This window comes from Lissotriton helveticus, chromosome 2_1, assembly GCF_964261635.1.
Source record: "Lissotriton helveticus chromosome 2_1, aLisHel1.1, whole genome shotgun sequence".
In the NCBI taxonomy this organism is placed as follows: domain Eukaryota; kingdom Metazoa; phylum Chordata; class Amphibia; order Caudata; family Salamandridae; genus Lissotriton; species Lissotriton helveticus.
The window spans coordinates 1,171,620,229-1,171,635,433 of record NC_136059.1 but is presented as its reverse complement, the minus strand read 5'-3'; the positions used below and the strand labels follow the sequence as shown (position 1 = coordinate 1,171,635,433).

General features: G+C 45.3%; 2 protein-coding genes across 15 annotated transcripts in view; one reads left to right on the top strand and one right to left on the bottom strand.

The window, feature by feature from the left end:
* LOC144818522 (RNA-binding protein 43-like) overlaps positions 1-9,705 on the bottom strand; it is a 260,825-nt gene extending 251,120 nt beyond the window's left edge. The window contains exon 1 of the mRNA XM_078676030.1: positions 9,618-9,705. Coding sequence (XP_078532156.1) covers positions 9,618-9,641 — 24 coding nt within the window. The 5' untranslated portion in view covers positions 9,642-9,705. The remainder of the gene's footprint in view (positions 1-9,617) is intronic.
* A 241-nt stretch (positions 9,706-9,946) lies between these two features.
* The window catches only part of ANKRD17 (ankyrin repeat domain 17), a 1,381,421-nt gene continuing 1,376,162 nt past the window's right edge, over positions 9,947-15,205 (top strand). For 8 of the 14 annotated variants that reach the window (XM_078676026.1, XM_078676025.1, XM_078676019.1 and 5 more), the window contains exon 1: positions 9,947-10,531. In XM_078676026.1, the coding sequence (XP_078532152.1) occupies positions 10,247-10,531 (285 nt within the window). In that variant the 5' untranslated portion in view covers positions 9,947-10,246. The remainder of the gene's footprint in view (positions 10,532-15,205) is intronic. The other 6 variants (XM_078676028.1, XM_078676029.1, XM_078676021.1 and 3 more) reach the window with 1 other exon arrangement.

Below are 15,205 nucleotides of genomic sequence, written 5' to 3'. Positions count from 1 at the left end.
ATGCGTCCGGTATTCCACCTCTCTCCAAGCATTGTGCTCCATGTCATTCCCCAACAGACAATCAACTGGCACGGCAGGGCTTACGGCAACTCGAAGTGAACCTGCAACCCCTTCCCACTCAAAGGGAACCTCGGCCACGGGGTAGTGGCCCATTCTGCCGTCAGCCATCGCGGCGGGGTGGAGTACATTGGAAATCACCTGCTCTGGAGACACCAGATGACTTCTCACCATAGTCATACTGGCTCCTGTATCTCTCAGAGCCTCCCCTCTCTGGCCATTGATGGTGATCCACTGCCCATACTTGGTAGTATTTGGGGGCACCTGGATCTTAGGAACCATCTCACGTTCTCCCAGGGACACTAAGGTGACACCCGCCCACTCACCCCCCTTATCTAAGGGCAACTCCTCCCCGAGCGCTACACTAGCTAATCCCGGGGCTTTTCCTCCGGTGGAAGGGGGTGGTCTCTTTGGGCATCTGACATCTCCCTTATAATGTCTAACACCACCACACTCAAAACAGTGGACAACCCTTGGCTGCTGGCTTTGGCCAGGATGAGGGTTTCTGGGCGGGTTAGCCTTAGGGGTGAAACCTGTTCCCTTTCCCTGGAAACTATTTTGGGGACCTTTAGCGAACTCCCGCTTTTTATCTCCCCCCTCCTTCTTCTGAGGGGCGCCCTGTCCGGCCTTTTGGGAATCCCCTCCAGTCCCCTTTGGGGACACCCGGGTACTTGCCCAGATGTCCGCCTCCTCTGCAAGCTTCCGGGGGTTGGTCAGCTTGCTGTCCACCAGGTGCTGGCGCAGCTCAGGAAAACATTTCTCGAGTAGATGCTCTTTCAAAAAAAGATCACACAACCCCTCATAATCCTTCACCTCACTGCTCTGTACCCAGCCCTCCAATGCCTTCCTTGCATAATCCAGGAAATCCACCCAGTTCTGGGTGCTTAACTTGTGGCTCCCCCTGAACTTTTGGCGATACTTTTCCGGGGTTAGCCCAAACTTTCTAATCAACGCTAACTTCATAGTAGGGTAGTTGGTCTGCTCCTTTGGTTCTAAGGCTAACAAGGTGTCCCGACCAGTAGGAGGCATGTACTTGTACAACCCACCCCCCCAGTGTTTCTCCTGGATCCCATGGGCTCTTAAGGAGACCTCATAGGCAGCCAGCCACTTGGCTATGTCATCCCCCTGACTATAGCTGGCAACTATATCCTTAGGCAGGTAGGGTCTGGACTCCCTGGTTGGTCCTCTGGTTTCGCTGCCACCATTTGGAGAGTTGGCGAGTCCTAACTGTAGAGCCTTGAGTTCTAGCTCTTTTAGTCTAAGCTCATGAGTCATCCTCTGTTCCTCCTTCTCCTGTTCTAACCTGGCTAACTCCCAATTCAGCTTCCTTTTTTCCCTCCTGTCTGTGAGTTCCGCTTCGGTCAAGCTTCCCCCGGAGACACTACTGCCCCCCCTGGAGAAGGCCATTGGTCCTGGGAGTAGGTTTCCCACCTCAGGGTGGAATAATCCCTCTACCTCTATGACCGTGTCCCGGTCTGTTCCTTCATCCTCCTCCTTCCCTTCTCTGCGTGCTTCCACCCAAGCCCTTAAACTGGTCTGGAGTTCCCCTTTCTTAGCACCACGCTTAAAGAACACCCCCATTTGTTGGCAGAAATCCTTTAGCTGGGCCACAGAATAAGTGTCCAGTTCTTCCAGTGCAAATTCCATTTTGCAAAAGGCAACACAAGGTTAAACACACAAAAAGAATAGAGTTACAAGGGCAACCTGAAGCTACCTCCACCCCACCACCAGGAATAAATTTGGAAAAAACAAAAGTAAAAATTAGGAAGGCCGCTAGGAGAAAACTCCAGGTGTAGGTTAGTGGATTACACTCAGTTACTGCAGAGTAGTCGCAACCACAGTCAAGATCCCACCGCTAGACACCAATATGTTGGAACCTAATGTTGTCAGGTCACCTAAGGTAGCCTGGCCTAGGGTAAGATAATCTCTAATTGAGGCACATGTGTAAAGATTGCATACAACCCAGCAGTAACATCAAGCAACTCCACTCAAAAATGACACTACACCAAACTTTGTGAAAAAATAAGAGCTGTTTTATAAAAATATTCTTTGTTGACTTCTCTCCCTCAGCAATTTACAATTAAATACAATGTCCAATTTCTATTGGTTCTTTCCATAAATCCAATAGTATTAGGAGATCCCAATTCAGCAGTGTTTACTCCTCCAACATTGAGTTATCCTTAGGCAACACTTTCTTAACAGACAATAATAGCACTTTATACAGTGACAGATTAACCACCCACGCTGATGTCTCCTGATTACCAAAAGAACATTTACGCTTTTATATATTACCAACTTCAGCCTACTTCCTTGGGAGTTTCAAACTCAAAGGTCTCGGGGAAACTTCCTTTTCACCCACTGTGTGTCCCCTTTTCCACAATCAGTGAATAACCCCAGAATTTCAATTCTCAATTACAATATCGACAGCTCTGTTAACATCGCTTCTCAATTAGCACAGGATAAGGTCCCAATGTCTTTCTCCCTTCCTCCCCTGTAAGAAAAACCCAATAGGTGCACCTCCCTCAGTTCAATACCCACAGTGTCTCAGGCTTCTTTCCCAGCCTGGAGGTGTTTTCCTGCTTCACTCACTCCACTGAGCCTTTTAACGGCCCTCTCTCATAATCAGGGCAGTCAGAAAGTAAATCAGCTTCAGAAGGAAGAAGGAGAGGGGGCCTCGGCAGTTACTCCCGAAGTTGGGGTCGGGACGAACTCCTCCCCAGACACTATACACTCCTCCCCCTGGTTCTCCACCTTACTTGGGGCCCAAATGAGGGATAACGATGTGTCCAGACTTCGACACTCTCTCCTCCTGTAGGCTCCTGCACAATCTCCGGCGCTCCCCTCACTCGCCAGTAACGGTGGGGGCAGGACTGAGGAGGCCGGTCTGGCAATCTGGCGCGAACCTCGCCGAACACTCTCTGGGGTTGCTGTAGCGCCTGCGCGGGAGATCAGTGTTCCCGCTCGGCGCAGCCTCCCACACGCGGAGGACCGATGACTGCTACTGAGCCTGCGCCGGGTATTAGCAGACCGCCGGCTCCCTTACTTCCTTCAGCCGCTCCACTGGGCCTGCCCAAGGTTAAGCGCTTCCACAGCTCGAGCGCTGCAGCTCAGCAACACCAACGCCACCACTTGCCGCTGCCTCAGGGGATACTTAGCAGCGCCGGGTACAGAAACTCACTCCATCCTTCTCCTCTGGATATCGGTGAGGAATTCCCACGAAAAGGAAGGGAAGGGGAAAGTAGGCTTTCCCTGACTAGCGCAGGGAAAGTGTGAGTCAAAGGGGCTCAGGGGCCCACAGCCACGGCCGTACTGATTCCCTCAGGAAATAAGGACCAATGAGAGGGTTCGGTCAGGGACAAGAGGGGGAACGTCTTCTGGAAGAGATTGTCAATCCCACAGCCAACTAACTCCTTCTAGTGCGTCCTCCTCCTCACACCACTGCCTCTCTCCTCTACTTAACTGGGCTGCACAAAATGGCTTCCTGACCTCTGCCCTTATATAGCCTGTCCACACAGGCTCCAGTAGGGTCCAGAAAGTTCTGGAAGGCCTAATGTTAACCTATGGGGCATTCTAGGATATGGCAGTTGGGACAGTTGGTAGCCACCATTTTGTGACTCTAAGTGAATTCCTGTCAGGAAAGGCATCTAGGTCTAAGGTGAAAAACTATGAGGGTAAAAGAACACCTATCCCCCAGGCCAACACCATAGAAACCTAGTGGACTCAAAAAGATACAAAGGTATGAGGGGCAAAAAGGGGACAAAATAAATAAATAATTGGAGGAGCTACGCAAAAGGCCAGACAGGTCTAACACAAGGCCTCTCAATTTACAAAACAAACAGAAGCGATCCAGCAGCTTCTGTAAGCCTACAGGAGTTTTCGGCACTAACAGCGTATCATCAGCAAAGAGTAGTGCGGGAACTTTATCACCCGCCAAAACCAGGGCGTCGGCATTAATTTCATGCAAAAAGGAAACTACACCGTTCACAAAAAGTGTGAAAAGTGTAGGGACTAACACGCAACCCTGGCGGACTCCTCTATTAACAGGGATTTTATCCGTTTTTTGCTCCTGTGCTCCCCATCTAATGCGGGCGTAGTTGCCATTGTGCATACGGATCAGCAGGTACACGATTGGCAAGGGAACCCCCATCTCCTGCAAGACCAGCCATAGCCGGTCACGGGGGACCAGGTCAAAGGCGGTCTTCAGGTCAATAAATGCCAAATAAAGACCGCATTTGCCAATGGTGACCACCTTCCAATGCAATAGCGCCAACCTAAATGCCTGGTCTATCATGCTTGTGCAAGCCTAAAACCCGCCTGAAACTGTGAGATGATATTATTTTCTTCTGCCCACGAAAGGATCCTCTCCAGGAGAACTCTACCGACCAATGTCTGTCCAGCGTCTATAAGACTGATAGGACGGATGCTATGTTTTGTTATGCTATGCTAGTCAGGGTGTGTGAGGGTGAGTGCGGGTGAGGGGTGTGCAGGTGAGGGTGTGGGTGTGTGAGGGTGAAGGGGTGTGAGGGTGCGTAAAGGTGAGGGGGTGTGAGGCTGAGGGGTGTGAGGCGGAGTGAGGGGGGGGAGTGAGGGTGACGGGTGTGTGAGGGTGAGGGTGAGAGGGGGTGTGAGGGTGAGTGAGGGTGAGAGGGTGTGTGAGGGGTGGGGGGTGTGGGGAGTGAGGGTGACGGGTGTGTGAGGGTGAGGGTGAGAGGGGGTGTGAGGGGGTGTGAGGGTGAGTGAGGGTGTGTGAGGGGTGTGGGGTGAGGGTGAAGGGGGTGTGAGGGTGGAGTGGTGTGAGGGTGAGAGGGTGTATGAGGGTGTATGAGGGTGAGAGGGTGTGTGAGGGGTGAGGGGGTGTGTGAGGGGTGAGGGTGTGTGAGGGGTGAGGGGGTGTGAGGGTGAGGGGGGTGTGAGGGTGAAGTGGTGTAAGGGTGAGAGGGTGTATGAGGGTGAGAGGGTGGGTGAGGGTGTGTGAAGGTGAGGGGGGGTGGTGAGAGGGTGTGTGAGGGTGAGTGTGCGAGGGTGAGCTGCTAACTTGATGTGGTTTGTTTAGAGTGGTCCCTCCTATTAATGATTCCTTAAGGTATGTATCAATTGTTTGCAACTGCAATTCCAGTCGCAAACCATTCACAGTTTACCGACACCTTAGAGGCGGTAAGACATTTACAAGAAAGAGTCCTCGAGTGACCCATTTCCTTTTGTGAATCTTGACAAAACTGATTTAATAAGTAGGCAGTGATCCCATGGACAACTGGCTAGTCGTAAAAAAAAAAAGTGGTTAAACGGGTAATTTGATTTTTACATGATTCTCGTTTTCCTTCAGGAAAATGAGATGCATTTTAAAAAAAATGCTTTATTTAAAAGCAATTAAAGACGTGGTGATCTGTTGACCCCGGCAGGCCATCATCCCTGTGATTGCAGTGAATAGTAGTGGGTCCCAATTTGCAACCTACCTCATGAATATTGATGAGGTAGGTCAGAATGCCACCCACTACGATTCAGAATTTTGTGAACTGCCCTATTAGTGCATAAATTGGTTAGCAAAATGTATATCCATTCGCAAACTGTCAGAGCACAATTTGGGACCAACTTTAGCCAAAGCAAATTTTATGCATCATGACCCAATTCTGATGGCTTTGCTGAATTTGATTAAAGTAGGTTCTTTGCGTTTGCCGGCTAGAAGAGACTTTCACAGAAACAGAAAAAAGTGGTTCCTGTAGGTTAACATTCTAGTTCAGTGCTTCCCAAACTGTTTAGAACCACGACCCAATTTTGAGAATGACAAACGTTTACGACCACCTACTTTAGTAGACATGAGGCAAGCAATTTTTTAATGCAACTACAACATTGTGCTGTAGTGCACTATCATTTACAGACAGCTCATTTTCGATTTAAATGGCCACTAAATTGCTCAGGCATACAGTTTTACTGATAAAACTATACTGCGTACTGATAATGAGTGGAATACAGGTTTCAGTGAATATTTATTGTTTGTCCATCACCAGGTAAAGTGTCTGGATTTGTTTTGATCCTAATAAAATCTTTGCTTCCATCACACTTCAGAATTACAAAACAATGAGCTTAATTTTTGTTTTCCTAACTTCTGAAAGTGTAGTTCTTACCATGTATTTACATTTTGTTGTTCACATTCCTTGTACCCCAGCAAGACTGTCACATAATTCTCTTTACTTTTCTTTCTCTGACTGAAAAGTGATTGGAATTTGTAAACATCAGTCTCCATGTTAAAAAATAAGGAGCAGTTTGTCAGAAGACAAAGCCTGACATTTGACCTTTGTCTTTGAAGAGCAGCATATGTGATCAGATAAATACAGAATTCAAAGGCATCTTTATTTATTGCTTGGACTTTTGTTTACCACCAAAAATCCATGGGTGCGACCCACAGTTTATGAAACACTGTTCTAGTTTGTGACATAGTAAGAACTGATTGGTGGAGTGTGAGGTTATATTTAGCTAATAAAGTACAAATTTAGAGGTTGGAATTAGTGGCAAGAGGAAATCAGATGTTGGGTAATGTGTTGTTACTTTACAGGTTGTTAAGTTTTTTTTTAAACAAAAAATGGTGAAAATGTAAGAATATTATCGAACAAATAGGCGAATATGACACTGCTGACAGCATATGGTTTATCTGATAATACGCCGCCGGTCCGTTGGATGTCGGCTGATGGGCTGTGTCCAACTTCGACTGGCTGTCCCTGCAGTGAATGCATGTAGCCGGCCCGCTAGGGTTGTAGGCGACTTATATGTATTTCTTTATATGTGATGGACAGTGCAATTAACTTTCTTACGACAATAAATAAATAAAATAAAAAAAAAAAATTTAGAGGTTGGAAAGCTAGGGCAGAGGTGATATAAGATGTTATGTATAATCATAAGAGCTTTGGCTGCAACTCTAGATCGAATGGGTATCAAGTGCAAAGTTCTAAGAAATAGTGATTTACTGCCATGTATGGAGCTACCTAATATTGTGCAGGCATTAACAATATGTTGTATAGGAATTATACAACAATTAATGACTTAATCAAATGCTAAAAATAGCCCTCTGAATACCCAATCAACTAGAGGGAAGGGGGATTGAAAAATTGAATACATCAAAATTGAGAGAGAAAACAAGTGCACAGCAACATTATGAATCGACAAAGTCTATTTTCTTAAAATAGACATCCTATATCAAAGATCGTTTTGTGTACTTCACCTTCACGAGTACTGCGATGGTACAGCTCACCACTAGGAACACCCTTTTTGATATACAATGTCTTATTTAAGAAAATAGACAGGATCTGCCTAATAGTATACTAATAATTAGTGTCAGAATTTTAAAAAGCTGCAGAAGGGATTGATAGAGATCTTGTAACCTTGGCTCAGGACACATGACAATGAACCCCTTTAGCCTGAATATCATTGCATTTTGGTAGTTTTACATGTAACCATGTAGGTTTGGGCAGAAAATCCCAGAATGCTAATCTGGCAGAGAAAGCCCTAAATAATAACGTTTTGCCGTACAACACTATGATGCCATTTTCCTGGGTTCTGGTCTGTGCTTTATAATCTTTCGATTAAAATAGTAAATATATCAGAACTTTGATTAACCTCACTAAGTCCCATTGCTATTGCTTAGTTTTATAGTGACTTGAGTCATGTCTTAAATCTTGTACTGGGTATATTGGAAATCATCTTTGGATTTTAATTTACACTACCCCCACCCACTTAAGAGAACCCTACATGCTGCAGCATGTTCATTAGATCCTGAAGAAACATGACCACCCCACCGGCACCCCTTTACAGCCTGCACCTTTTTCAAACACAGCTGAATCATCTATAACACCATCATGACTGTCACCCCACCTCCTTGGCTGACGATCTCACTATTTCCAGTGGCTCTCTGACCAGCTGCAAGCAGGACACCTTAGGATGGGAGATAAAGTGCCAAAACAAAGGGAAAAGGCTTTCTCCATCTATGCACAGACGATCTGGAGTTCAGGCGTATCTTGATGATATCCGAAAATGTACAAACATTGTAGAAGAGCATAATCAAATTCTAGAAAAGGTTTTTATACTATTGTCACAAAGAGGTATGACTGTATAACGCAATAAATGTAAATTCTTTGGGCAGGAATTTGAATACTTTGGTCACACAGTCTTGTCAGCGGGCAAAAATCCAAGTTTAGTTTGATAACAGCTATCATACAAGCTCCAACTCCTAAGGAGAAGGATGCCTTGCATCTTTTCTTGGGGTTGAGTGAATATTATGCTTGTTTTGTGCAAAGTTATGCAGAAGTAGTTTTGGACAACGGGGTTAGATGATGTTTTTGAGAATGTTAAAGTGATTGAAGAAACTCCTACTCCTAAAGCATTTATTGCTGGAAAAACATGTATAAAACACAGTTGATGCGCGCCTTCTTGGAATTTGCGCAGTTTTGAGTCAGTGGGTTTCTGGGAAGGAAAAAACGGTGTCTTTTGCCTCCAGAAGTTGAAGACTCTCCAAGACAAACTACAGTACCACTGAAGGAGAGGCTTTAGCCTGTACATGGGCTGTGGAAAAATGTTAAACGTACATTTGGGGATATGAATTGTACACTGACCACAAGCGCATAAGTTGAATGGTACAGGAGCAAACAAAGCATCTGCTAAACTGGTATGACTTCTTTCCAACTTCAGGGGTATACGTTCAAAGCTAAATATATATCGCAGATGATAAGAATTTTAGGGCAGACTGAACACCACATATGCTGCTTGAAAATGACAACGAAGAAGAGTTTTTGGTAGATTCAGAGTGTTTTGTCGCAACGCTTGATGCTGTGTTCAAATGTGAAAACAAAATCTCAGAAGATAAATAGTTTGGAGGATGAGATCTGCGGACAGTTAAACAGTATATATGGAATGGATAGCCCAATCTAGGACAGCTCACTGCTAATTTGAAATCAATATCGCTGGTTTCGGATGAGCTATCAATTGTTGGTGATATGGTCATGAGACATCATCTTTAACTTGGCGCCAGAAAAGTTGAGAAGGAAATAGATTTTGTTGGCCCAAGAGGGGCACTTGGATATAACAAACACATGCAAAAACCTGAAACAATGTTATTAGTGGCCATTGATGGATACCCAAGTTAGAAAGATGGTAGATAACTGTGCTGAATGTCTTCTTCCAAACAAACATTGGAAGACAACTGAGACACCCTTGCATCCTGTCGCAATTCTCGGTGCACACTAGAACAAAGTAGGCTTTAGCTTTTCAGAACCTTTTCAATATTTTATCAAATTGTATAAAGTATTCGATTGTCATGATAGATTGTTATTCGAAGATTATATATTTTCATTTGTAGATACTGCTTGTATTGTAACATTATTAGAGCGCAAACTAGTACATAAGGGCCACCCAAAAAATTGCACTAACAATGGTACATGTTTTGTACCTGATAGTATTTGCAAATTTTTAAAGCAACATGATGCCAAATACGTTGCTACTTATTTCTTATCTTCAAATGGTCTCGTGGAAATAGCAAACAGAATAAAGAAAGAGAGCATTCAAGGTGACGTTACCGTTATCTCTGGATGAGAGAACATTTTTAAAAGCGAAACTGTGTCGTCACGATGAGTCCCCTCCTACCACCACGAAGGTGTCGCCCGGTGAATCCTGCTTGCTTAGAGACCACTTCACTTTTGCTGCAGAAAAGTGCGTAGCGGGAGCTCGTGCAAGCTCCTCTCGCGCCTCCAAGTCAAACGCTCTGCGTCTTGACAGACGCGCTGAGTCCCGTCCGCGCAGTCCAATCAAGAGAAGGGGGCGGGAGAAGCGCAGGTGACTCGGCGACCGGAGAGGCGACAGTCGCCGCCGTCCTACAGGAACCTCCGGCAGAGCAGGAGCAGGCGGAGCTTCCTGTGGCGCGCGCCGATGACGAAACACTCATTTCCGGAAGCAGGAGGTTTGACGGCGGCCAGGCTTTTAGCCTCACGAGTGAAGGGCCGAAACGCGCGGGGCCCGTGGAGGAACAGCTCCCAAAACTGGCCCACGAAGCGCCTCTCTCGCCTTCAGCAGCCGTGGGGCTCTGTGGGGGCCGGCGCGGGATTCTCTCGGTGGCGGCTCAGGGGCTGCCGGATCTCGCGAGAGCGGGTGCCGCGGGACGGGAGCAGCAGGCTCGGAGCGCCCTGCACAGGCCTCTGCAGCAGGGGACATGGAGCAGCAGCAGGAACCGGAGACCGAGGCCGCGCCCGCGGGGAGCCCGACGGCAGTGATCTCGGAGGTGGCAGAGAGCCCGCGCTCTCCCAGGGCCGGGCTGACGCGGATCTGTGACTTGCTGAAGAAAAAGCGGAGGCGACGAGAGGAGCGGGGCGAGCAGCGCAGGAGCCGCACGGCTCACACCGCCCCGGCCACCACCAGCAGCAGCAGCGAGAGCAGCGGCAGTGAACCCAGCAGCGAGCGAGAGGAAGAGCCGGAGGAGGAAGAGGAGGTGTCCGAGGTGAGACCCGCTCGCAGCTTATTTCCCATCCCTTGGCATCCCCTTATGAAAACCGTACCCCTGTCCGGCGGAGGGACCCTTCCACGCAGGGTGGGATCTGCCTTTCCAGGGTTGCAGACAGGGGGCAGCACCTTTCAGCCGGTGTCCCCCACTTGACCGTGAGTGACCCCAGCTCTCCCCGGTGATGCAATCCTGCAGCAGATCCGCAGTGGTCATTGACCGACTCGCCTACTTTCTACCCCCTTGAGTAACTCAGACGGTGACACCCAGATCCATACTTGTAGGATAGCACCAAGAACGCGACATGGCACTTTCCGCTGTGAGGATGATACACATGGATGTTTACATATCAATTCCACGTAAACCAATCAAGTTCTACAAATCATCTTTTGGTATCGTATACGATTCTGTTTAATGCTTTAGTCAGCAGATCCATTTGTCGGTGCCAGATGGTCGTGGATCCTCATTTGTTATAAAATGTCGATGTACGCTGGCATTGCCTCGCTTTAAAAAAATATATATTTCAGGCATCTGAGGCTTTCAATGCATTATCCTACTTTGCTGAATCGCTTTTAGCCAATTTTGTTGCTTTTCGAGTACTTTCGCGTTGCGATATTCCACTTACCTGCAACGGGTGCGGGGCATTCGTTTCAGTTTTACATTCTACCCATTCGCACATTAATGATCGTTTCCTAGGTAAGCACGATAGTGGTTACACAACACGAATTATAAAATGCAAACCGTCATCTCAATGTTCTTTATGAGGAATTGCTTTTTTTAAAATACCAGTAGACGTATGCTCATTTATTCTCAGAGGTGGGTTTCACGGTATTGAGTCACCTCCCATTATCCAGTTACGTTGCAGATAAGGAGGAACGGCTCATTATTTGAACGTAACACTTAAGAGAGTGTCTGAAGGACTTCCACGCCTTTCATCTTCGTTAGGGCGGGAACATTTCGTTGGAATTTATTTTCTGCAGTCTGATATTTAACGCCTCCACCTGAAAGTCTTTACCCTGCAGCTGTATACCAAGCTCCACCTTAATGAGTTTTTTTTATTGCTGTGGGACGAATCAGGTTTTCGTACCTGTTGTGTTGATATATCAGTTTGGCAAATTATTGCTAATATGTTCTGAAACTCGAGACATGTTTTATTTGTTTACCTTTCCGTTGTTTTTCTCTTACCTCATCTCATGTTTGCTTGTAAAGTTGACCCAGACAGACATTGTCTGCTCTGCGTCATGGAATTGGACCTTTAATAATGTTGACTATTGGTTCAATGCTCAGTTTATTTTTGTCTCGACTCAGGTTTACAAGAAAGGTGTTTTTAGCGGTAGCCATGGGGTCAGTCATTTAAGTGGCCTTTTTTATTTTGTCTATTAATAAAAAAATATAACACATGAAAATACTAGAGTAGAAATGCTATGCAGATCTGTTTAATGTAGAAAATGGATGGTGCCTAGAAAAAAGAGCAATTGCTACCCAACATGTGCACTCATGTCAAATTCAACCTCTGGTAAAAAGTACACCATCATTAAGTTACCTTTTGGAGTTTGTGGTCGGGAGGGGGAACATGCCAATATGCATTGGGGTGTAGTGGAATGACCCGACAAACTGGATGACTCGCTTATTGCAAGAGACTGAGTGGTTCAAGGTTTACATATGTTAGTTACATTATTTTGGTCTTCCCAACGGTAATCGGAGCCCGAATCTGGCTTATTTTTTTCTCTCCCTTTTAATTGTACTTTAGAAAAACATTCTTGAATTACAATACCAGCTGTCAGTTAAGTTCTATATGCTTTATTCGGGTTGTGGAACACCCATAAAAGCGATTTACAGAATAAATAACATTCTTTTGAAATCTAGAACACGACATAATGACTGACATATATACTGGAATCATTAAGAGCCAAAAGAAGCAAATTCATAACGGCATGTTACAATCTCACATTACGTCTATTTCATGATCAATTTGCAAGGACTATACCTTTTTAGGTCTCGCGTTGGCAGCGCATGCGCTGTCTCAGCGAGACATAAGGTCATCTATATATGTTGGCAAGCAGTCAGTAGTTTCACTGGCTGTTTATGTTTGACGCTACATAAAAACACATTCCAGGATCATTCAGTGCAACAAGCACATTTATGCGATCTCACATTCTTTTGTGAAAAGCGGTTTCAGATAAAAAAAAAAACACCTAAAATACAGGCAGAACTTACAAAAGAGCATAACATGCACTGTGCTTTGTTTAGAGAGCTCGTCACAGGGACAGAGTGTAGAATCTAGGGGGCACATTTTAATAACAGGAAAAGTGACTAGATGATGTACTATACCTAGTCTCAATCTAGTAAATACATAACGGTGTGACGATTTAGTCACAGTGATTAAGTAATCTAACCACTGTCATTATTGTGCCCTTGTTATAAGCCCCAAATGACATATTGTGCTCTGCTGTGCAGTTTCTCTAGATAGTATAAGCAAATACACCCAGAAAATGAAATTATAATGTTTAATACTTTCTTTGTAGCCCCTTGACTAAAATCATTCCTGTCTGTTCAATCTTAGCCGGATCCACCTAATTTCTGGCTCAGCATTTTCACACTGCCTTCTTGCGAAACATGATTTGCTTTTTATTTCTGCTTTTCTGCCATGCTTACTTTGTCAAGCCCATTGCTCAGTCTATAGTAGAACAACGTGATGGCCTAAAGTCTGTGTTTCTTGTGTGTGTCCAACCGGCTTTTTTTTTTATCTCAACGCTACGACGCCCGTGAGTGTGTGCACGCTTTATAAAACTAATTTCATGTGTCTATTTATCTATCTATCTCCAGTAAGTAGTTATAGTTAGGGCCGGCTTTTCCTATATGACGAATCTTCACGAAATTTTAAAAACTGGAGTCCCAGTTACTTTAGCTGCAGTTTGGAAAGTTTCTGGGTGAGTGGTCAAGGAGGGTCCCCAAAACACTTTTCGCCCGTTCATTTTCTTTGGGGAGTTCGCATTTTCTGAACACGACTCCAGCCTGGACCGCTGATCGGAACTACACCAAATTTGGTATAAAACTAGAAAACTGACCTTTTTGTAATTTGGTGTAAATCCTTTTAGTAGTTTAGGAGTTAATAAAGAGAGAAATTTATAGATACTTGGGGATTCGGACCCTTTGCAGGCCCTCCCACGGGATTCGCGGGTAGCCACAGATCCGGGGGAAGAGCAAAGCCCTGTTTGGCTGGGCGCAACCTGAAAGGAAAGTTGCAGCCAACATTTTGCTAGTTGTTTGGCTGGGGGGGGGGAGTGTTAAAACACACAAGGGGTGAGGATACAGGTATCCTGACTCCACAGGGCACATGGAGGGTTCCATTAGAAGAACCCTGAGGGCACCCATAGTTAATATGGCTGAATGCTGTAAATCTAGAGTTGATGGTTGCCTAGGCACTCACCTACTTCCGGACAGTGGGCCTGGTGGTGATCCATGAATGGACATGTATCAAGTACTAGTAGTTGTCCAATGTGCACTGTTGCAAAAACAAATGTAACCTCATACAATGGGATATTGTTTTGTAGGAAGAAAAATGTGACACTCTGCACTTTGTCATTTAGGATTTTCTTTATTTACTGATTTGGGCCCCTGATAAAGGGACACATTTCCTGAAATCCACTGGGCAGTGATGAACATAATATTCCTATATGAATTATTGAATGATTAAACTTCTGTGATGTGAACAGAATAAAAAGTGTTAATGCATACTTTTGAGAAACTGTATTGTTTAAGATGCAGGATGATTTGAAAGAAAATAAATCGGAAAAATCATTTCTTCTAACTCAATATTTGAGAAAATCATTTGTTTCTGCAACCGTGCACATTGGACAAGTACTAGTACTTGACACGTTTGTGATTTTATTTGGCATGTTTGACATCATTCCCACCAATGTAGTACGCTAAGGTCACCGGATTAGGCAGTATTGAAAGGAAGCAGTCAGGAGTGCTCCACTACCAAACATAGGGATCAATGAATGGATCCACGGCCCAAGCTCTGATCCAGCGTATAACTGTGAGAGGTGGGCAGTGAAATCCAGAGCAATTAAACTTTTCATACAAGAGCGCCTTCCTCCAGAGATGAGACTGGAAAGATGCCCTTGGCAGACATGGGGTGACTGTCAAGTTGGACGCAACAAACCACATTATGTCTGGGAATGACTATGCCACAGGTGGGCAGCTTTAGAGAGATTTTTTGGGTGGGACACAATTGTGGTTTCCGCATTGGGTGACCAGATCACACACAACCATGTCAAAACATTTGACTATCCAAGAAGAACTTTGGCTACTCAATCACAGTTTTATACATTTTTACTGCTTAAGTACGTTATGGCAGCGTACCTGGCCAGCCTAGGGAACATTCCAGATCTAGAACATTGTAAGTGAACTTTACCATGAGATCCCAGGCCTTGTAAAGTTATTAAACTGTTACTAGTCCTGCAGATCTACTAACTTGAATAATCTACTAGACCTAACCAGTAATGCACTTGACCAGCCAACTGTTCTCATTGTGTGGTCTTAGGCAGATGTTTTATTTTACAGAGCCGCCTTTTTCTTAATTATCGCATCTGAGAGCACCTTCAAATGTGAGTTCAGCATTTCTGCTGTACAAAAAGACTCTTGTGTTTGATTAAATATACTAAATGT